Source organism: Lithobates pipiens, unplaced genomic scaffold (assembly GCF_037356315.1).
Source record: "Lithobates pipiens isolate NorthernLeopardFrog02 unplaced genomic scaffold, aLitPip1_a1.2 Scaffold_8, whole genome shotgun sequence".
Taxonomy (NCBI): domain Eukaryota; kingdom Metazoa; phylum Chordata; class Amphibia; order Anura; family Ranidae; genus Lithobates; species Lithobates pipiens.
Window position 1 is genome coordinate 613,110,146 of NW_027507903.1, and position 22,744 is coordinate 613,132,889.

The window sequence follows — 22,744 nt, forward strand, 5'->3', positions numbered from 1 at the left end:
GTCTTACTTCGCGGGCGCTTTTGGGGGGGGCAAGCCAGGACGGCCAGCTTCAAGCGCCATCAGGGTTTCTTGTTGAAGTCTGGCCTCAGGCCCAACTGAGGTAACATAGTTCATTGAATTTCTCCTTAAATAGTTGTGTAGAATGCAGCATGCAGCATGGTTAAGTTTATATTCCGCCATGTTGATTGCCGTAAGGAATAGGCGGAACCGGCTGGCCATTATCCCAAAAGCGTTTTCCACCACTCTTCTGGCTATGGCCAGCCAGTAGTTAAGAACCCTCTGGTCCGGGGTGAGGGTCCTCATGGCTTCAAAATGGTCGGCTGGTCAGAATGAACTAACAGAAAGCAATGAAAAACAGAAAGGCCTCAGAAGAGCGAGCTGAAAATCAGAAACAAGCGGACAAGAACGCACTGAGAATCAAATACGTACTATAAAGTACGCACTGAGAAAAACAAATGCGAAATGACTACATGCACTGAAGACCAGATACAAACCCACAAACACAAACTTAAAAGCAGTAACGATCGGAAAATCTTGAGTTTTTAATTTTTTTTATTTTTAATAAAGGAATTTTTCAAAAGTGTGTTCGTCTTATTTAACCATTTTTACACTTTCTTTGTGAAATGGTAGCATTTCAAACAGGGTGAGGCTGGGATCTGGGGGTCCCCTTGTTAAGGGGGCTTCCAGATTCTGATAAGCCCCCCACCCGCAGACCCCCACAACCACCGGCCAGGGTTGTGGGGATGAGGCCCTTCTCCACATCAACATGGGGACATGGTGCTTTGAGGGGTCACAGACCCCCAAAGCATCCTCCCAATGTTGAGGGCATGTGGCCTGGTACAGTTCAGGAGGGGGGCGCTCTCTCGTCCCCCCCTCTTTTCCTGAGGCCTGACAGGTTGCGTGCTCTGATAAAGGGTCTGGTATGGATATTTAGGGGGACCCCCACGGCAATTTTTTTTTTTATTTGACACGGGGTTCCCCTTAATATCCATACCAGACCTGAAGGGCCTGGTAATTGAATTTAGGGGAACCACCACGCTTTTTTTTTATCAATTAATGAATTGTCGGCTAATACAGAGAACACTCATTGAGTCTTCTCTGTATTTTGGAGCCGACAATGGAAAGTGATTTTAAAAGACTTTTTTCCTTGCAAAATGACACTTTGTGCAGGGACAGTTCTAAGCAGGGGAAACATGCACCCCTTCACAGGCATACTATAGACACCCCCCAGGTACGAAATTTAAAGGAATATTACACTTTTATTGTTTCACTTTAATCATTATTAAAATCACTGCTCCTGAAAAAACTGCAGTTTTTAAAACTTTTTTTTGCATTAATCCATGTCCCCTGGGGCAGGACCCGGGTCCCCAAACTATTTTTAGGACAGTAACTTGCATATTAGCCTTTAAAATGAGCACTTTAGATTGTGAACATTCGAGTCCCATAGACTTTAATAGGGTTCTAAAGTTCATACGAAGTTTAGGTCTGTTCGCAAGTTCTGGTGCGAACCGAACAGGGGGGTGTTCGGCTCATCCTTAGTGAAAGGTGTAAAGAGGAGTTCCAGCCTGGGGAAAAAAATGAAAAGTCAACAGCTACAAATACTGTAGCTGCTGACTTTTAATATATGGACACTTACCTGTCCAGGGAGCCCATGATGTCAGCACCCTAGCCGATCTTCGGATCGGCTCCTAGGTGCTGCCACTGCCATTCCTGGTAAGAGAAACCATCCGTGAAACATCTCAGCTTCACGATTGGTTCACTACTGCGCATGCACAAAGCATGCTGCACATTCTAGCTGGTCCAGTGGTAATGAAGTGTATTCATTAAAGTATATGTGAACCCTCACCTTGTAAAACAACCCATTCAGTTTCAAATATTAATCAAAGGCCAAACATTTTTGTATACATATCAATAACATTATAAAAAAACATTTCCCCTTTTTATAAGTGATCACATACCCTCTGTTCTCAGATGCATAAGGAGCTTAGAGAGCTGAGGGAGAAGAAGCAGCAGCACACTGATCTTCTTAGTAAATGGCTGGGGGGGTGAGGCACGTCAGCTTAAGTCTGATCCGTCATTGGAGTGCGGGAGCAAGTGAGGAGGCAGGCATGGCTTGCTCCTGCTCTCGGCTGCATGCTAAAAGGGGGAGCCAGTTGTCAATCTGGCAGTGGGGTTGATCCCAATAATATTGCCAGGATCCTTTCAGAGCCTGGCATGACTCGCCAGTATCCTGTCAGTGGGGAACAGCCCACTATTGGCTGACTCAGGGTCACGGGTAGAGATGGACAAACTTCCGACGGGACATTTCGCGATCCGCGAACGCGGCCAAAAGTTCGCAAACCGCAAAGTTCGCAATGGGCCCCATAAAAACCTACAGGTCATATTTTCAGCCACAAAATACTTATTAGCTGTGCACACATAGTCCCACCACAAGGCCACTGACATAACAAAATGTATGAAGTGAATCTGGGATTGACAACTACAAGCATTCTTTTTTTATCTGTGAAATTTTGACAATTCAGGACTCAATGGAGGAGAGGAAAGGTCAGGGTAGGCTATGAAGAGAGTGCAGGAGATGATCACCAGCGCCGTGATAGAGAGCAATGACACCAGCACCGTGATAGAGAGCACTGACACCAGCAGCGAGATAGAGAGCACTGACACCAGCACCGTGATAGAGAGCACTGACACCAGCACCGTGATATAGAGCACTGACACCAGCACCGTGATAGAGTTCACTGACACCAGCACCGTGATAGAGTGCACTAACACCAGCACCGTGATATAGAGCACTGACACCAGCACCGTGATAGAGTGCACTGACACCAGCACAGTGGTAGAGTACACTGACACCAGCAACGTGATATAGAGCACTGACACCAGTACCGTGATAGAGAGCACTGACACCAGCACCAAGATAGAGAGTACTGACACCAACACTGTGATATAGAGCACTGACACCAGCACCGAGATAGAGAGCACTGAGACCACACCAGCACCGAGATCGAGAGCACTGACACCATACCAGCACCGAGATAGAGAGAGAGCACTGACACCAGCAACGAGATAGAGAGCACTGACAGCAGCACTGATACCAGCAACTCGCTGCTGGGCACCAATAATATGACACCGCTCAACCTCTTCAAACAGGAGGGTACGGGCATATAGTACGGTGTGCTTTTTTGTACAAGGAAGTGAGCCAAATGTAGAAAAAAGGTCTGTGTGCTCGATTAAATAAATCGTTTAGAGAGGTATACATGGTCTACTGGTCACATCTGTTGAATTCCTCCGAGATCCATGCCTCATTCATTTTTATTAATGTGAGGTAGTCAACAGTTCCATTGCAAATTGGGCAAGCTCTGGCCAGAGGTCAAGCCTGCCCACCCAATAGTCCAGGGGTTCATCACTTCTCAGAGCATCAACATCGGGCGTTAACCCGATGTAGTCGGACACCTGTCGGTCTAGGCGTTCCCTGATGCTGGATCAGGCTGACACCTGTCGATGGGTCGGCTGAAAGAATGACCTCATATCAGAAGTCACCAACACATCTTCAAACCGCCCTCTTCTTGCAGGCGCTGTTGGATTGGTACCCGCAACTCTTTCTCTGGGGGTGGGAATTGCTCCTCTGCCAGCGCACGCAAAAGCAAAATGCAGCATTTCTCGAAGCAAGGCCTGGAAGTGCTCCATTCTGACAGCCCTCTGTGACGGTGGTAACATTTCTGCCATTTTGTGTTTGTACCGGGGGTCTAAGTATGTTGCCACCCAGTACTGGTCCTTGACCCTTATGCTTTTTATACGGGGGTCCCTGTTAAAACACTGGAGCATGAAGGCCCCCATTTGCACTAAACTGGAAGTGGTGTCGTGGCTTGGCTCCTGCTCATCATCCAGGATAATGTCGTCTTCCTTGTTCTCCTCTCCCCATCTACGTACAACAACAGGGATCCCAGAAAGGTTTAAAGCATGCTCTTCTTGCTCCTCCTCATCCACCCTGGCATCATCCTCCTCTGACTCCTCTTCAGACTCCTGTTGTTGACTTGTCTCAGATAGAGTAGCCCCCCCGGGAATTCATCCAGCATTGCGACTTCCTCATCTTCCCACTCCTGCTCCTCCACGGCTTGATCAATGACACAACGCAATGCACGCTCCATAAAGAAGGCATAAGGTATGTCACTGATGGCGCCATGGCTGCGACTGACCAGTTTGGTGATCTTATCAAAAGGCCGCAGAAGTTTGCATGCGTTGCGCATGAGCAGCCACTGGTGCTGTGAAAAAAAAAACAGCTCCCCAGAACCTGTTCTGCCGCAGAGTTCATACAGGTAGACGTTAACTGCATGTTTCTGCTGGAGCAGCCTATCAAGCATATAGAAAGTTGAGTTCCATCACGTCAGGCAATCGCAAATAAGACGTCTGACCAGCAGATTGTGTCGCCGCTGAATGTCAGCAAGACAAGCCATGGCCGTGTAAGATCTTCTGAATTGGGCCGAGATTTTCCTTGCCTGCCGCAAGATGTCCTGGACCCCAGGGTATTTGACAACGAATCGCTGCACGACCAAGTTTAAGACGTGTACCATGCATTGCACGTGCGTAATTTTGCCCTGTTTCAATACGCTAAGCAGATTGGCACCGTTGTCACACACCACTTTACCAACTGTCAAATTGAGCGGTGTTAGCCACTGATCTGCCTGTGATCGCAAAGCGGAAAGGAGTGCCGGGCCAGTGTGGCTCTTGGCTTCGAGGCACAACAGACGCAGCACGGCATGGCAACGTCTCACCTGGTATGTCGAATAGGTTCTGGGGAGCTTGGGCGGCGTAGCGGAAGAGACGCTAGCAGCGGAAAAGGAGGAGTCAGCTGAGGAGGAGAGGGAGGAGGATGGAGTAGAAGGAGGAGGAGAAGAAGAGCCAGGCCTGCATGCAATCCGTGGTGGTAAAACCAAATCTACATGGGTGCCACGGGTTACATGCTTGACGGCCGTCAGAAGGTTCATCCAGTGGGCAGTAAAAGTGATATACCTTCCCTGCCCGTGTTTGCTAGACCACGTGTCTGTGGTCAGATGTATCTTGGCACCGACACTGTGTGCCAGAGATATATTCACTTGCCGCTGAACATGGCCATATAGCTCTGGGATGCCCTTCTGTGAGAAATACTTCCTTCCTGGGACCTTCCATTGTGGTGTTCCAATGGCCACAGATTTTCTAAAGGCCTCCGAATGCACCAGTTTATATGGCAGTAGTTGGCGGGCTATGAGTTCTGACAAGCCAGCCATCAACCGTTGGGCAAGAGGGCTATCCGGCGTCATCATTTTTTTACACTCGAACATTTGACCCACGGAAGCCTGCCTTTTTGCAGAAAAACATGAGCTTGCCGTGATGGAAGGTGGAGTGGAGGACAATTGTGAGGAGAGAGGAGAAGGAGAAGTAGAAGACGAGGCTGGGCGGGGAGAGCCTGGAGTGTGGCTTTGTGTGTTCCGTTGCTCCCACTGGGCTCGGTGATGGCAGCTCATGTGCCTTCTTAAGGCGGTCATCCCTAGGTGAGTGTTGGGCTTACCGCAACTTATGCGTTGACTGCAAAGATTGCAGATGGCAACACTATTGTCATTAGCGGACACGTTAAAAAAAAGCCCACACTGCAGAGCCATGTGCCGGCGTCCTGGGAGCGCCAGATGTGACCGTACATGGTTGATGCCTTGCTCCTGATACATTTGCATTCTGCTTTGTCCCTCCTGTGCAATCTAAGTTCTTCCTGCTTCTCCTCCCTATCTGCTGGTCCATATCTCCCTCTGAACTCCCCTCCTCTTCCTCTCTTGTGGGCACCCATGTGGCATCAGTGGACATGTCATCATCGACGTCACCTTCCCCACCGCTATAATTAGAGAACTCGGAGTAGGCAGCAACAGCGGGGACAAACCTCCTCCTTGGGCTGATCTGGGTACTGTTGTCAGACTGCTGAGCGACGGTTGTTGCTACCTCCTCTTCCTGATCCAATGCCAAGAGTGGCTGCGCATCGGAAATGTCACGTACCTAGTGGTGAGCCCGGAATGCAGAAGGAGACCTCTCTTGCGTCCCCGACTCACGGCCCCTGATGATGGTGACAGGAGGCACGGGAGTCAGAGGTAGCACGAGTGCCTGGCAGGATCAACAGCCGGTGGATGGATCAGGCTGACTTCAGGAACTGTAGCTGGACAAGCAGGCCCCAGTGACAGCAGACAGGAACCAGTAGACAGCAGGAGACCAACAGGAACAGGTGGATCACTCAGGGGCAGGCACACAGAAGAGTCAGGCAAGCCGGGTCAAACCAGACAGTCAGTACAGGAACAGATGCAGCAGGCAGAGGCAGGAACGTGGAAAAGGCCGGGTCGGTAATGGATGAGCACTGATTGACCAGAGGATAAGACAGGTGCAGAGTCGTAGACAAGCCGGAGGTCAGAGGCAGGCAGAAGGCAGGGAAGGTCGCAGGTCAGGCCGGGTCAATACACAAACAGATCAGATTCAGATAATAGTCTCAGGAACGCTGTAGATCAAGCAGCAAGATCAGAAGGGAGAACTGGGTTTAAATAGCCCGCCTGGCGCCGGTAACCGTGCGCGCACGTGCGACCGCGCGCACCCACGTGGCTGCGAACGCGCGCACCCACGCGACCGCGCGCACCCACGCGCACCCGCGCGACCACGGGCAACCGGGCGACCGCTAACATGCGCAACAGCCACCCGCCGGCGCGCACAGACAGGTGACGGACCACTGTCCCCAGCCAGCCTTTCCTGACAGGAAATGTCTTGATATTGATCAGAAAATAATTCCTGTGACTCAAGCGGAAGGTATATGGCGGTGGTGGTGTTGGTGGTAGTGTCTTTGGGGGTGCACATAGCAGAGAGTGAAGAAGAGGGTGCAGATCGAGAGGATGAGGAGGGTGCAGAAGAGTAAAGCTGAGTGAGCCACTCAACCAAGTCTGGTGCGTCCTTTGACGTAGTCGCACGCACCTTCTGCAATTTGTCACTTTGGCTCAAGTATGTTGCTCCTGCCCTACCCCTACCACCCCTGCGGAAGGGCCTGCCTCTTCCTCTGCCTGTCATTTTTTAAATGACCCTGTGACAAAAGTCTCTAGAGAAGTGCAGTATGTATGTGGAAGAAGGTATATAACACCACGCTTCAATCTGTTGTTTTTGGGGGCCACTGGTCTATCACATCAGTTATAATACTTTTATTTTATTGTGTTTGTCGCTCTTAGTAGTATCGATGAAGAACCGCTCAGCAGTCACAATGCTGCCCAGTGGAAATGCACTATACTATGCTTTCTATATGTGCAAGTATTTTATACGTGTATTACACACCTATATACTGCACACCAAATAGTACACCTATGCCAGTCCTTACAAGGACCTTTGTGGACCAAGTAGCTAGTGATTTGCAGATTGTATCTCAGTCCCTACAACGATAAAGGACTGCTGCAGAATAGGGCAGTAATCTGCAGCAGTGCACCACAACCCTTCAAATAGTACACCTATACCAGTCCTTACAAGGACCTTTGTGGACCAAGTAGCTAGTGATTTGCAGACTGTACCTCAGTCCCTACACAGATAAAGGACTGCTGCAGAATAGGGCAGCAATCTGCAGCAGTGCATCACAACCCTATATATTGTACACCTATACCAGTCCTTACAAGGACATTTGTGGACCAAGTAGCTAGTGATTTGCAGACTGTACCTCAGTCCCTACACTGATAAAGCACTGCTGCAGAATAGGGCAGTAATCTGCAGCAGTGCACCACAACCCTATATATTGTACACCTATACCAGTCCTTACAAGGACCTTTGTGGACCAAGTAGCTAGTGATGTGCAGACTGTACCTCAGTCCCTACACTGATAAAGGACTGCTGCAGAATAGGACAGCAATCTGCAGCAGTGCACCACAACCCTATATATTGTACACCTATACCAGTCCTTACAATGACCTTTGTGGACCAAGTAGCTAGTGATTTGCAGACTACCTCAGTCCCTACACTGATAAAGCACTGCTGCAGAATAGGGCAGTAATCTGCAGCAGTGCACCAAAACCCTATATATTGTACACCTATACCAGTCCTTACAAGGACCTTTGTGGACCAAGTAGCTAGTGATTTGCAGACTTTACCTCAGTTCCTACACTGATAAAGGACCGCTGCAGAATAGGGCAGCATAATGCAGCAGTGCACCACAACCCTCCAAATAGTACACCTATACCAGTCCTTACAAGGACCTTTTTGGACCAAGTAGCTAGTGATTTGCAGCCTGTACCTCAGTCCCTACACTGATAAAGGACCGCTGCAGAATAGGGCAGCAATATGCAGCAGTGCACCACAACCCTCCAAATAGTATACCTATACCAGTCCTTACAAGGACCTTTGTGGACCAAGTAGCTAGTGATGTGCAGACTGTACCTCAGTCTCTACACTGATAAAGGACTGCTGCAGAATAGGGCAGCAATCTGCAGCAGTGCATCACAACCCTATATATTGTACACCTATACCAGTCCTTACAAGGACCTTTGTGGAGCAAGTAGCTAGTGATTTGCAGACTACCTCAGTCCCTACACTGATAAAGTACTGCTGCAGAATAGGGCAGCAATCTGCAGCAGTGCACCACAACCCTGTATATTGTACATCTATACCAGTCCTTACAAGGACCTTTGTGGACCAAGTAGCTAGTGATTTGCAGACTGTACCTCAGTCCCTACACTGATAAAGGACTGCTGCAGAATAGGGCAGTAATCTGCAGCAGTGCACCACAACCCTCCAAATAGTACACCTATACCAGTCCTTACAAGGACCTTTGTGGACCAAGTAGCTAGTGATGTGCAGACTGTACCTCAGTCCCTACACTGATAAAGGACTGCTGAAGAATAGGACAGCAATCTGCAGCAGTGCACCACAACCCTATATATTGTACACCTATACCAGTCCTTACAAGGACCTTTGTGGAGCAAGTAGCTAGTGATTTGCAGACTACCTCAGTCCCTACACTGATAAAGTACTGCTGCAGAATAGGGCAGCAATCTGCAGCAGTGCACCACAACCCTGTATATTGTACACCTATACCAGTCCTTACAAGCACCTTTGTGGACCAAGTAGCTAGTGATTTGCAGACTTTACCTCAGTCCCTACACTGATAAAGGACTGCTGCAGAATGGGGGAGTAATCTGCAGCTGTGCACCACAACCCTCCAAATAGTACGCCTATACCAGTCCTTACAAAGACCTTTGTGGACCAAGTAGCTAGTGATTTGCACACTGTACCTCAGTCCCTACAATGATAAAGGACTGCTGCAGAATAGGGCAGCAGTCAAGTATAATATTCTTTCTATATTTAGAAGAAAGTATATTATACGTGTACAACCCTATATACTGTACACCTATACCAGTCCTTAAAAGGACCTTTGTGGACCTAATAGTAATAGCTAGTGATTAAACTGACTGTCTCTGCTGCACACAGTGTCCTGTCCCTCCCTGCACTGACAAACGACAGGCTGCTGCAATCACCAGCACAGCAGTGCACTCCACCCTATATACTGTACTACACCTATACCATACCAGTCCTTAAAAGGACTTTTGTGGACCTAATAGCTAGCGATTTGTGTCACTACAGTCTCTCCCTGCTCCACAAAGCATCCTGTCCCTACACTGAAATAAGACAGAATGTAAAATGGCCGCCAGATCAGGTCTATTTATAAGGTAGGGGGAATGTCCAATTGTCCATGTGCTGAAATGTCTCAATTGACTGTTCTGTACCCCATGATGGATGTGTCATCATGGGTCAAAGTTCTTTCACACTGTAAACACATATGTCCGCCAGGCGAACAGCGGCAATAGTCCGCCGATTGCGCGAATCGCGAACACGCAAAATTTGCCACGAAACGACCGCTGGGCGAACAGTTCGGCCATCCCTAAGTATAAGCTTTCTGCTCACCCCTAGACAAAACAAGCAGTTGACCCGTGCAGTGCGGACACAGCCCAACTGCATGAAATTGCCAGAATTGATCTCTAAAGCATTTTATCATACCAACTGTACATTACAGAAGAGTGAGATTATTATCAACACAACATCCGGAACTATTACTTCATAATAATTTAGATTTACATAAGTTACCCAAATGTCAACGTGTCCTTTGATACTGGAAGCTATGACAAGGGAAAAGAAAATTAATTATTGCTAGTAATATCATCCTGGGAGATGTTAAAACAATTTTCATCATATACCGTATATACTCGAGTATAAGCCGAGATTTTCAGCCTCTTTTTTGAGGCTGAAAGTGCCCCCCTCGGCTTATACTCGAGTCATCGCTGTCTGCCCGCTCGATCAGCGTGTCGAGCAGACAGACAGCGGCCATTCTATTCAAAAGCCGCGCCTCCGGCTCCGCCTTCGCCTGTGATAGGCGGAACACTGAATTTCCCAGCAGCCTGTGTTCCGCCTATCACGGACATCGTATCATCCTCGTACTACGGACGAGGATGATACGACGTCTGTGATAGGCGGAACACAGGCTGCTGGGAAATTCAGTGTTCCGCCTATCACAGGCGAAGGCGGCGGCGCAGCTTTTGAATTTTACAATGGCCGCCGACGAAGAGGGCACGGGACGGAGGCAAGGCAAGGCACGGCACGGCACGGGACGGGACGGGGGCAAGGCAAGGCACGACACGGGACGGATGCAAGGAGGCAAGGCACGGCACGGGACGGAGGCAAGGAGGCAAGGCACGGGACGGAGGCTCGGGACAAAGGTAGGCTGGACACACACACACACACACACACACACACACACACACACACACACATGGATGGAGACACACACAGGGATGGATGGATGGATGGATGGAGACACACACACACAGGGATGGATGGATGGATGGATGGAGACACACACACACAGGGATGGATGGATGGATGGATGGAGACACACACACACAGGGATGGATGGATGGATGGACACACACACACACAGGGATGGATGGACGGACACACAGGGATGGACGGACACACAGGGATGGACGGACACACAGGGATGGACGGACACACAGGGATGGACGGACACACAGGGATGGATGGACGGACACACAGGGATGGACGGACACACAGGGATGGACGGACACACAGGGATGGACGGACACACAGGGATGGACGGACACACACACAGGGATGGACAGGCATGTCTCACCCTCGGCTTATACACGAGTCAATAAGTTTGCCAGTTTTTTTGGGGGTAAATTGGGGGCCTCGGCTTATATTCGGGTCGGCCTATACTCGAGTATATACGGTAATCAGATTCAGTCTTATAATCCCTTCAGTTAATTACCTGAGGTGTATAAAACACCTGTCAGCTACGCTTTGCTGTGGCGCTGACATGCAAGTGATATCTGCTTGTAATGAAGTCTTGCCCGATAGCTGTTGGCACCTGAAAAATGTAAGAGACAAAAGTGCCTCATTTTTGGTGTCACTGGTGCTTTCCACCCATCTGATGCCAATTTCTCCATCAATCAAATGAACTATCAGTGTCTTCACACAAGTGACTACCATAGACCACCATTTAAACTTTAAAGCTTCTCTAAGGGCAGGCAACTCACATGGAAGTCTGCTATCCATGAAAAGTCTGGTTGTCCATTCCTTGTCTATCTTCTCCCTAGCTTTCTTATTTGTGCTCACAGTGAATAACTTAAGATGATCTTCAGCTTTGATACCAACAAAGATAAAACATTGCAACACTCAATTCCTTCTTTTGTTATATAGTCAATTTAGTATTCTTTATACAGAAGGTCTCTTGTATATAATGCCAAAAACCATATAACTCCTCTTTCCCAAGACACAGAATGAAGAAGGTGTTTCCTTGTGTGTAACACTAATAGAATGAAGAAGGTCTTGTGTTGTGTGCAACACTGATATCTTATGGCCTCCTTACATGTGCAATTTTAACTACAGAAGGTCTTCTCCAACGTGCAGAGGTCTTTGATTTGCACTAAAGGACTACACCTATAAATAGTGGGTCTCTAGAAACATATCGTATCTGGAGCTTCACAGTAGAAAAGAAATATGATGATCTTCTTCTGTGTACATTATTAGTAGGTGACAGAAGGTATAGCATACTTAATTTTGAAAAGGCGCCTACATGGCCTATAGAGTGGAGATGTTTTTCGGCTACAATCTCATGACTGGGTTGTTCAGTCATATGTGCCTGCTGTTTAGTAAGTCTTGGGTGGTTTATATAGTTTTTGTGGATGTTTTGGACTGTCTGGAGCCCATGCATGGCTGCCACTTGCCAGATGTTCCTATCAATGGGTACCTGAGGCAGCCAGGAGATCTGGTGATTGGAGGAACTTTCCCAGTTCATGTGGACAGAAGCTACACTGAAAACACATGTACTAGTAAGCCAGAGGACCTCAAATGCAAGCTGTAAGTCTATGTAACTTTTATAACTAAAACAATTATTGATGTGTGAAAAAAAATGCAATAAATATGAAGCCACTAGTGGGACATGTTTCTACCTTTAGTTGAATGTATCCGCTTATGATTGGCCAAGTACATTTACAGCATTCTGACGGGATAGCTCAGGTGGGCTTGGACTATGATCCAAACATGCCTGAGCTCATCTCTAGAAGCAATATAAGAAAACACACCTAATTTTTGTTATATCCTGCCTATCTTTAGTGTTAAAGGGTTAGCTCAACATTAAAATAAAATTTAAAGTAGCACCCAGAGCGATCCATGCCATCCTGCATATAAGCCAGAATCCAAACCTTATTCCCAATTCTGTGCAGATTTGTGGACGAGAGGAAGTGCTCATTTCATTCTCCTTTCTGTGATGATGGAGATGTGCTTAACATACCGTCCACCCTAGCTTATAGGAAGAACAGCTAAAATCACTCGCGATACAACTTTTTGTATCCAGGATTTGCAGATGGTACACTTGGCCTTGTTGTTATTCAGTCGTTTAGTCGTTTCCGACTCTTTGTGACCTCATGGACCATAGTACGTCAGGTTTTCTGTCCTCCACTGGTGCTTGCTTAACTTCATAGTCCTTGTTTCGATGATGTAATCTATCCATCTTGTTTTCTGCCATCCTCTTTTCTTTTTTACTTCCATGTTGGCCAGCATCAGGGTCTTTATAAATAAATCCTCTGTTTGCATTAGGTGGCCAAAGTATTTAAGTTTCAGCTTCAGGATCTGCCCTTCCAGTGAATAGTCAGGGTTGATTTCCTTCAAGATTGACTGGTTTGATCTTATTGTCATTCAAGGGATTTTCAGCAGTCTTCTTCAACACCATAGTTCAAAAGAATCCATTCTCCTGCTTTCACAGCCATAGGTTGCTACTGGGAATACCATTGCTTTGACAATAAGGGACTTTGTCGGTAGGGTGATGTCTCTGCTTTTTATTATGTTGTCTAGGTTTTCCATTGCTTTCCTCCCTCCAAGTATCTCTTGATTTCATGGCTACAGTCACCATCTGTCATAATCTTATAGGAAGATAAAAATCTGTCACTATTTCCATTTCTTCTCCATCTATATGCCAAGGAGGGATGTGACCTTTTGCCATGATCTTAATTTTCTTTATGTTCAATTTCAGGAAAGCTTTTGTGCTCTCCTCTTCCACCTCTGTTAAGAGACTCTTTAGTTCTTCTTCACTTTCTGCCATTAGTGTGGTATCATCTGATTATCTCAGATTGCTTACTATTTCTCCCGACGATCTTAATTCGGATTTGTGATTCGTCGATCCTGGCATTTCACATGCACTCTGCATATAAATTAAGTAGGGTGACAATATACATCCTTGCTGCACTCCTATCTCAATTTTATACCAGTCAGTTGTTCCATGTCCTGTTCTAACTATTGCTTCTTGACTTGCTTACAGGTTTTCCAGAAGACAGTTGAGGTAGTATGGTATTCATATTTCTTCCAGTATTTGTCACATTTTGTTGCGATCCACACAATAGAAGGCTTTACTGTAGTCAATAATGCAGAAGTAGACATTATTCTGAAACTCCTTTGCTTTCTCCATGATCCAGTAAATGTTGGCAATTTGATCTATAGTTCCTCTGGGAAATCCAGCTTGTACTTGTGGTAGCTCTCGGTTGATATGCCGCTAAAGCCTGGCTTGTAGAATTTTCAGCATAACCTTGCTAGCGTGTGAGATAAGTGCGATCCTACGGTAGTTTGAACATTCTTTGGCGCTGCCCTTCTTTGGTATCGGAATGTAAACAGACCTCTTCCTGTCCTGTGGCCATTGTTGAGTTTTCCAAATGTGTTGGCATATTGAGTGCAGCACTTTAACAGCATCATCTTGGCCTATAGGTATGTAATCTAAACAAAGTTAATCTTTACTGCACCATGATTTTTAACCTACTGGGGATACTTGACTGTGCTGTAAATTTTATTTTAACGGTGAACTACCCTTTGAAAACAATTAGTCACTGTAAAACATTTATTATGTACAGTATCTACCCTCACATTTTTGTAAATACAGTGCCTTGCAAAAGTATTCACCCTCTTGGCATTTTTGTGTTTTGTTGCCTCACAACCTGGAATTAACATGGCTTATTTGAGGATTTGCATCATTAAATTTACAGAACATGCTCACAACTTTGAAGGTTTTTTTGGTTTTTTTTTTTATTGTGAATCAAACAACAAATAGGACAAAATAACAGAAAAAGGCAATGTGCATAACTATTCACCCCCTAAAGTCAATACTTTGTAGAGCCACCTTTTGTGGCTATCACAGCTTCACGTCTCTATGAGCTTGCCACATCTTACCACTGGACTTTTTGCCCATTCCTTCTTGCAAAACTGCTCCAGCTCCTTCAAGTTGGATGGTTTGCCCTTGTGAACAGCAATCTTTAAGTCTGACCACAGATTTTCTATTGGATTGAGGTCTGGGCTTTGACTAGGCCATTCCATCACATTTACATGTTTCCCCTTAAACCACTCAAGTGTTGCTTTTGCAGTGTGTTTAGAGTCATTGTCCTGCTGGAAGGTGAACCTCCATCCTAGACACAAATCACACACAGAGTGGTACAGGTTTTGCTCTGTATCCCTGTATCCCTGTATTTAGCATCATCCATCTTTCCCTCAACTCTGACCAGTTTCCCAGTCCCGACTGCTGAAAAACATCCCCACAGCATGATGGATGGTGTTCTTTGGGTGATGTTATGTGTTGGGTTTGTGCCAGACATAGTGTTTTCTTTGATGGCCAAAAAGTTCAAATTTAGTCTCATCGGAGTCTTCAGACCAGAGAACCTTCCTCCATACATTATGGGAGTCTCCTACATGCCTTTTCGCAAACTCAAAATGTGCCATTTTGTTTTTTACTGAAAGTAATGGCTTTCTTCTGGCAACTCTGCCATGAAGCCCAACTCTATGGCACGTACAGCTTATTGCCGTCCTATATACAGATACTCTAGTCTCTTCTGTGGAACTCTGCAGCTCCTCCAGGGTTACCTTAGGTTTCTGTGCTGCCTCTCTGATTAATGCCCTCCTTGCCCGTCTTTTGGTGTGCAGCCGTCTCTTGGCAGGTTTGCTTTTGTGCCATGTTCTTTCCATTTGGTTATGATAGATTTGATGGTGCTCCTAGGGATCATCAAAGATTTGGATATTTTTTTATAACCTAACCCTGACTTGTACTTCTCAACAACGTTGTCACTTACTTGTTTGGAGAGTTTCTTGGTCTTCATAGCAGTGTTTGGTTAGTGATGCCTCTTGCTTAGGTGTTGTAGCCTCTGGGCCCTTTCAAAAAGGTGTGTATATGTAATGACAGATCATGTGGCACCTATATTGCACACAAGTGGACATCATTTCACTAATTATGTGACTTCTGAAAGGAATTGGTTGCACCAGATCTTTTTATGGGCTTCATTGGAAATGGGTTGAATACATATGCACATGTCCATTATTAGTTTTTTATTTCTGAAAAATAGTTTTATATATATTTTTTTCTAATTTTACTTCACCAACTTAGACTATTGTATTCTGATCCATTCAGATTAAAAAAACATTGAACTAAAGGCTGTAATGTAACAAAATAGGTAAACAGCTAAGGGGGTGAATACTTTTGCAAGGCACTGTATTTTATTATATCTTTTCATGTGACAATAATGAAGAAATTACACGTTGCTACAATGTAAAGTAGTTAGTGTATAGCTTGTATAACCGTGTAAATTTGCTTTCCCCTCAAAATAACTCAACACACAGCCAAAGTGAGTACACCCCTAAAGGAAAATGTCTAAATTGGGCACAAAGTTTCAATATTTTGTGTGGCCACCAATTGTTTTCCAGCACTGCTTTAACCCTCTTGGGCATGGAGTTCACCAGAGCTTCACAGGTTGCCACTGGAGTCCTCTTCCACTCCTCCATGACGACATCGCAGAGCTGATGGATGTTAGAGAGCTTGCACTCCTCCACCTTCCATTTGCTCAGTAGGGTTTAGGTCTGCAGACATGCTTGGCGGTTCCATCACCTTTACCCTCAGCTTATTTAGCAAGGCAGTGGTCATCTTGGAGGTGTGTTTGGGGTTGTTATCATGTTGGAATACTGCCCTGTGGTCCAGTATTTGCAGGGAGTGGATCATGCTCTGCTTCAGTATGTCACAGTACATGATGGCATTCATGGTTCCCTCAATGAACTGTAGCTCGCCAGTGCCGGCAGCACTCATGCAGCCCCAGACCATGACACTCCCACCAACATGCTTGACTGTAGGCAAGACACACTTGTCTTTGTACTCCTCGCCTGGATGCCGCCACACACGCTTGACACCATCTGAACCAAATAAGTCTATCTTGGTCTTATCAGACCACAGGACATGGTTCCAGCAATCCATGTCCTTAGTCTGCTTGTCTTCAGCAAACTGTTTGTAGGCTTTCTTGTGCATCATCTTTTGAAGAGTCTTCTATCTGGGACGACAGCCATGCAGACCAGTTTGATGCAGTGTGTCCATCGTATGGTCTGAGCACTGACAGGCTGACCCTCCACCTCTTCAACATCTGCAACAATGCTGGCAGCACTTAAACGTCTATTTCCCAAAGACAACCTCTGGATATGACGCTGAGCATGTGCACTTAACTTTTTTGGTCGACCATGGCGAGGCCTGAGTGGAACCTGTCTCGTTAAACTGCAATATGGTCTTAGCCATGATGCAGCTCGGTTTCAGGGTCTTGGAAATCTTCTTATAGCGTAGGCCATCTTTATGTATAGCAACATTTCTTTTTTTCAGATCCTCAGAGAGTTCTTTGCCATGAGGTGCCATGTTGAACTTCCGGTGACCAGTATGAGAGAGTGAGAGCGATAACACCAAATTTAACACACGTGCTCGCCATTCACACCTGAGACCTGGTAACATTTTCACTTAGGGGGGAATTCTCTTTTGTTGAGAGCGATTTAGACATTAATGGCTGGGTGTTGAGATATTTTGAGGGGACAGCAAATTTACACTGATATATAAGCTGTACACTCACTACTTTACATTGTAGAAAAGTGTAATTTCTTCTGTCTTGTCACTTGAAAAGATAGAATAAAATATTTACAAAAATGTGAGGGGTGTACTCACTTTTGTGAGATACTGTAAGTGCATCTCGTTCAAGGATTGGAAGAACCTATTTTCCTAAGCACATAAAATTCTATGCATCCTATAAAATAAGTAATCTATTAGCAAAAACTCCCAGTGTCCCATGTGTTATATATGATAGTCACATGTTCAGAAATGGTACATTGAAATCATGGATGTGCATAGGTTAGAGCAGTGTTTCTCAACCCCAGACCTCAAGGCGTACCAACAGGTCATGTTTTTAGGATTTTCCACAGGTGAAATAGCTGTGGTAATTACTTATGCCCCGTACACACGAGTGGATTTTCTGTCGGGAAAAACTTTGTATGGTTTGGATGTTTTTTCCAATGGAATTCCGCTCAAGCTTGGCTTGAATACACATTGTCACACAAAAGTTCTCTGTACTTTCGACTGTCAAGAACGCAATGTCATACAACACTACGATGAGCAGAGAAAATGAAGTTCAATGCTTCCGAGCATACGTCAAATTGTTTCCAAGCATGCGTAGGAATTTTGCACGTCAAAACTTGTACAGACAATTGGAATTTCCGATCTGAACTTTTTCCAACCAAAAAATTGAGAACATGCTCGCAATCTAATGCTGGCCGAAATTCCGCCAGCAAAAGTCCGATGGAGCATACATACGATTGCATTTTCCAACCAAAAGCTCTCATCTGAATTTTGCTGCCGGAATTTCCGATCGTGTGTATGGGGCATAAGGCACTGAAACTGATCAAATCACCTGTGCAAAATAATGGAAAGCCTGAAAACATGACCTGTTGGTGCGCATTGAGGACTGGAATTGAGAAACACTGGATTAGAGGAAGCTGAACATTGACTAACTAACCCTTTTTGTTGCATGCTTTATGAAATATATAAAGAGCATCATTTGTTTTTCAATTACTAGCCTTGAACGTGATCAATACCAGAGAATGCAAGCCATGATTTATGCCATAGAGGAGATCAACAAGAATCCAGACCTTCTTCCCAATATCACTCTGGGCTACCAGATCTTCGATACTTGTACTGTACTCAGACGGGCAATGGAAGGAACTTTGTGGATGTTATCTGGCAGAAAAGAAATTATTCCAAATTATCGTTGTGAACCAACAGTCACTTTTGCTGGTATCGTTGGTGACTCTGGTTCTACACGTTCCATTCAAATGGCACATATTTTGGGTCTTTATAGATATCCACAGGTAAAAAATAATACTTTTTTTTAAAACTTTCAAATCCCAGGCACAATGGCTACCAGGACATATAGAAAGAGAAAATCTTTCAAACGGTAACATAGAGAGCAATAACAAGATAATACAAATTCGAATCTCTCGTCATTCTTTCCCTGACTAAAAAAAGCTTTACCATTGGATACACTTTAATGTGTGTTTTTGTTTAACCACTTCAGCCCCGGACCAATTTTCAGCCTAAGGACCACAGGTCTTTTTACAATTTCGCACTGCACTGCTTTAACTGGTAATTGCGCGGTCATGCAATGTTGTACCCAAACAAAATTTGCGTCCTTTTCTTCCCACAAATAGAGCTTTCTTTTGATGGTATTTGATTGCCTCTGCGATTTTTATTTTTTGCGATATAAATGGAAAAAGACCGAAAATTTTGAGAAAAAAATATATTTTCTACTTTTTGTTATAAGAAAAATCGAATAAACTCAATTTTAGTCATACATTTAGGGCAAAATGTATTCAGCCACATGTCTTTAGTAAAAAAAATGTCAATAAGCGTATATTTATTGGTTTGCGCAAAAGTTATAGCGTCTACAAACTAGAGTACATTTTCTGGCATTTACACAGCTTTTAATTTACGACTGTCTATCTCATTCCTTGAGGTGCTAAAATGGCAGGGCAGTACAAACCCCCCCCCCCCCCCAAATGACCCCATTTTGGAAAGTAGACACCCCAAGGAAATTGCTGAGGGGCATGTTGAGCCCATTGAATATTTTTTTTTTGTCCCAAGTGATTGAATAATGACACAAAAAAAAAAAAGTTTACAAAAAGTTGTCACTAAATGATATATTGCTCACACATACCATAGTTATATGTGGAATTGCACCCCAAAATATATTCTGCTGCTTCTCCTGAGTACGGGGATACCACATATGTGGGACTTTTTGGGAGTCTAGCTGCGTACGGCACCCCGAAATCCAATCACTGCCTTCAGGATTTCTAAGGGTGCAAATTTTTTATTTCACTCCTCACTACCTATCACAGTTTCGAAGGCCATAAAATGCCAAAATAACACAAAACCCCCCAAATGACCCCATTTTGAAAAGTAGACACCCCAAGGAAATTGCTGAGGGGCATGTTTAGTCCATGGAATATTTTTTTTTTGTACCAAGTGATTGAATAATGACACAAAAAAAAAAGTTTACAAAAAGTTGTCACTAAATGATATATTGCTCACACATGCCATGGTTATATGTGAAATTGCACCCCAAAATATATTCTGCTGCTTCTCCTGAGTACGGGGATACCACATATGTGGGACTTTTTGGGAGCCTAGCCGCGTACGGCACCCCGGATACCAATCACTGCCTTCAGGGTTTCTAAGGGTGCAAATTTTTGATTTCACTCCTCACTACCTATCACAGTTTCGAAGGCCATAAAATGCCAAAATAGCACAAAACCCCCCCAAATGACCCCATTTTGGAAAGTAGACACCCCAAGCTATTTACTGAGAGGCATGTTTAGTCCATGAAATATTTTATATTTTGCCACAAGTTGCAGGAATATTACAATTTTTTTTTTTGCACAAAGTTGTCACTAAATGATACATTGCTCACACATGCTATGGGCATAAGTCAAATTACACCCCAAAATAAATTCTGCTGCTTCTCCCGAGTACGGGGATACCACATGTGTGGGACTTTTTGGAAGCCTAGCCATGTACGGGACCCCGAAAACCAAGCACTGCCTTCCGGATTTAAATATAAAACGCTACCAAAAAAAACTGTTAGCGATCGCAGGGATCAGGCCTGACTCTGCGAACGCTGCAGTTATGTGTTTAGTGTTTTGTAAGTGACAGCGATCGATCGATACTGCACTTGGGTGGGCTGGGCGGAGGGGCAAAACGCAGGTGCTAGCAGGTATCTGGGCTGATCCCGCTAACAATGCGTTTTTTTGGAACCCTAAACTGCTGGGGACGCTAGTATAGATCTGATCAGATCAGATATTGATCTGTTCAGATTCTATACCACTATGGGAGGTTTATGCTTTGCACGTGGGTGTTAGCGGTACTGGCACTAACCTAGCGCTGCCTGGGGCGATGCAGACCCTGACCCTAGAACCTAATTGATATCACCCGCCGGGTGATCAGGGGGTTAAACCTTTATTGGGTAATAAATGGTGGGTGCCCTGATGCTATAAAAAGCAAACTAACCAGAGTCACCCGTAACACTTATACGGTGATCACTGGTGAAAGGGTTAACTAGGAGCAATCAGGGGGTTCAAATTTTTATTAGGTAGTATATGGGGGTCCCTGGCGCTATATAAAAACCTGACGGGAAACCTAAATAACTAACTGGCTAACCAGTGTCACCAGTGTCACCAGTGACACTTATACTGTGATCGCTGGTGAAAGGGTTAACTAGGGGCAATCAGGGGGTTAAAACCATTATTGGGTAGTATATGGGGGTACCTAGCGCTATAAAAACCTGGCGGTGAACCTAAATAAATAACTAGCTACCTAGCGACACTAGTGACACTAATGCAGCGATCAGAAAAATGATCGCTTAGTGACACTGGCAAAAGGGGGTGAAAGAGTTAACTAGGGGCAATCAGGGGGTTAAAACCATTATTAGGTAGTATATCGGGGTACCTAGCGCTATAAAAACCTGGTGGTGAACCTAAAAAAATAACTAGCTACCTAGCGACACTAATGCAACGATCAGAAAAACGATCGCTTAGTGACACTGGCAAAAGGGGGTGAAAGGGTTAACTAGGAGCAATCAGGGGGTTAAAACCATTATTGGGTAGTATATCGGGGTACCTAGCGCTATAAAAACCTGGTGGTGAATCTAAAAAAATAACTAGCTACCTAGCGACACTAGCGACACTAATGCAGCGATCAGAAAAATTATCGCTTAGTGACACTGGCAAAAGGGGGTGAAAGGGTTAACTAGGGGCAATCAGGGGGTTAAAACCATTATTGGGTAGTATATCGGGGTACCTAGCGCTATAAAAACCTGGTGGTGAACCTAAAAAAATAACTAGCTACCTAGCAACACTAGCGACACTAATGCAGCGATCAGAAAAATTATCGCTTAGTGACACTGGCAAAAGGGGGTGAAAAACTCTAGGGGCAATCAGGGGGTTAAACCTTTATTGGGGGTGGTAGGGGGCTACCCGGGACCTAACACTAACTGCCCTGACAGTTTTTACTGTCACAACTGACACTGAATGCAGTGATCAGTAAATAAATGATCACTGCAATCAGTGACACTGTGACTGGGGGGGGGGGGGCGGGGGGGATCGGGGGGGTTGTGTGCCTGTGTGTGCCTATGTGTTAGTGTAGTGTTGGTGCACACTTACTCTGTCTTCTCCTCGTAGTCCGGTCAATAAGACCGCCCCGAGGAGAATGACATCACTTCCTCCCTGCCTGTGTTTACTATACACAGTGGGAGGAAGCTTCTCATTCGCCAGGAGCGATCGAGAGGGGATGGCCAGAAACCAACGGCCATCCCCTCATCCCGGATCGCTCCTGCAGCGAAACGGACCACCGCATCCAGCGGGAGGGGGTCCGATCGGACCCCCCACCCGCTGGAAGGCAAGCACGTACATGTACGTGCTTGTGCCTGTACATGCCATTGTGATGACGTACATTGGCATGCGGCGGTCCTTAAGTGGTTAAAGGCTAATTCCCTCTTTGTATAAAATAGCCTATGCTGTCAAAGGGCCCTAGCAGATATTAAAAAGCTGTGCAGCTTTGTAAAATGTGAATTCTTTTTGTAATAATACCTGTAGACAATTTGGACCCCTCAGAAGCCTAGCCAAAGAAAATTCACAATTACCAACCCTCACATCCCATCTTGTTACTAGTATAGGAAAACCATCGGATGCTCACCTTAAATAGCAAGAGTGAAAAATAATTGTTTTGACGTCCTAACAACAAAGCAGGATGTAGGGTTTGCTAACTGAGTCTTTTGGCCATTCACCTGGGGGGGGGGGGGGGGGGGGGCTGCACATGTCC

The 22,744-nt window shown here is 45.4% G+C and overlaps 1 protein-coding gene across 1 annotated transcript in view; it reads left to right on the top strand.

Moving 5' to 3' along the window:
* The window catches only part of LOC143962351 (vomeronasal type-2 receptor 1-like), a 34,240-nt gene that overhangs the window by 8,314 nt on the left and 3,182 nt on the right, over positions 1–22,744 (top strand). Inside the window, exons 2-3 of the mRNA XM_077471647.1 lie at positions 13,862–14,070; positions 18,450–18,741. Coding sequence (XP_077327773.1) covers positions 13,862–14,070; positions 18,450–18,741 — 501 coding nt within the window. The remainder of the gene's footprint in view (positions 1–13,861; positions 14,071–18,449; positions 18,742–22,744) is intronic.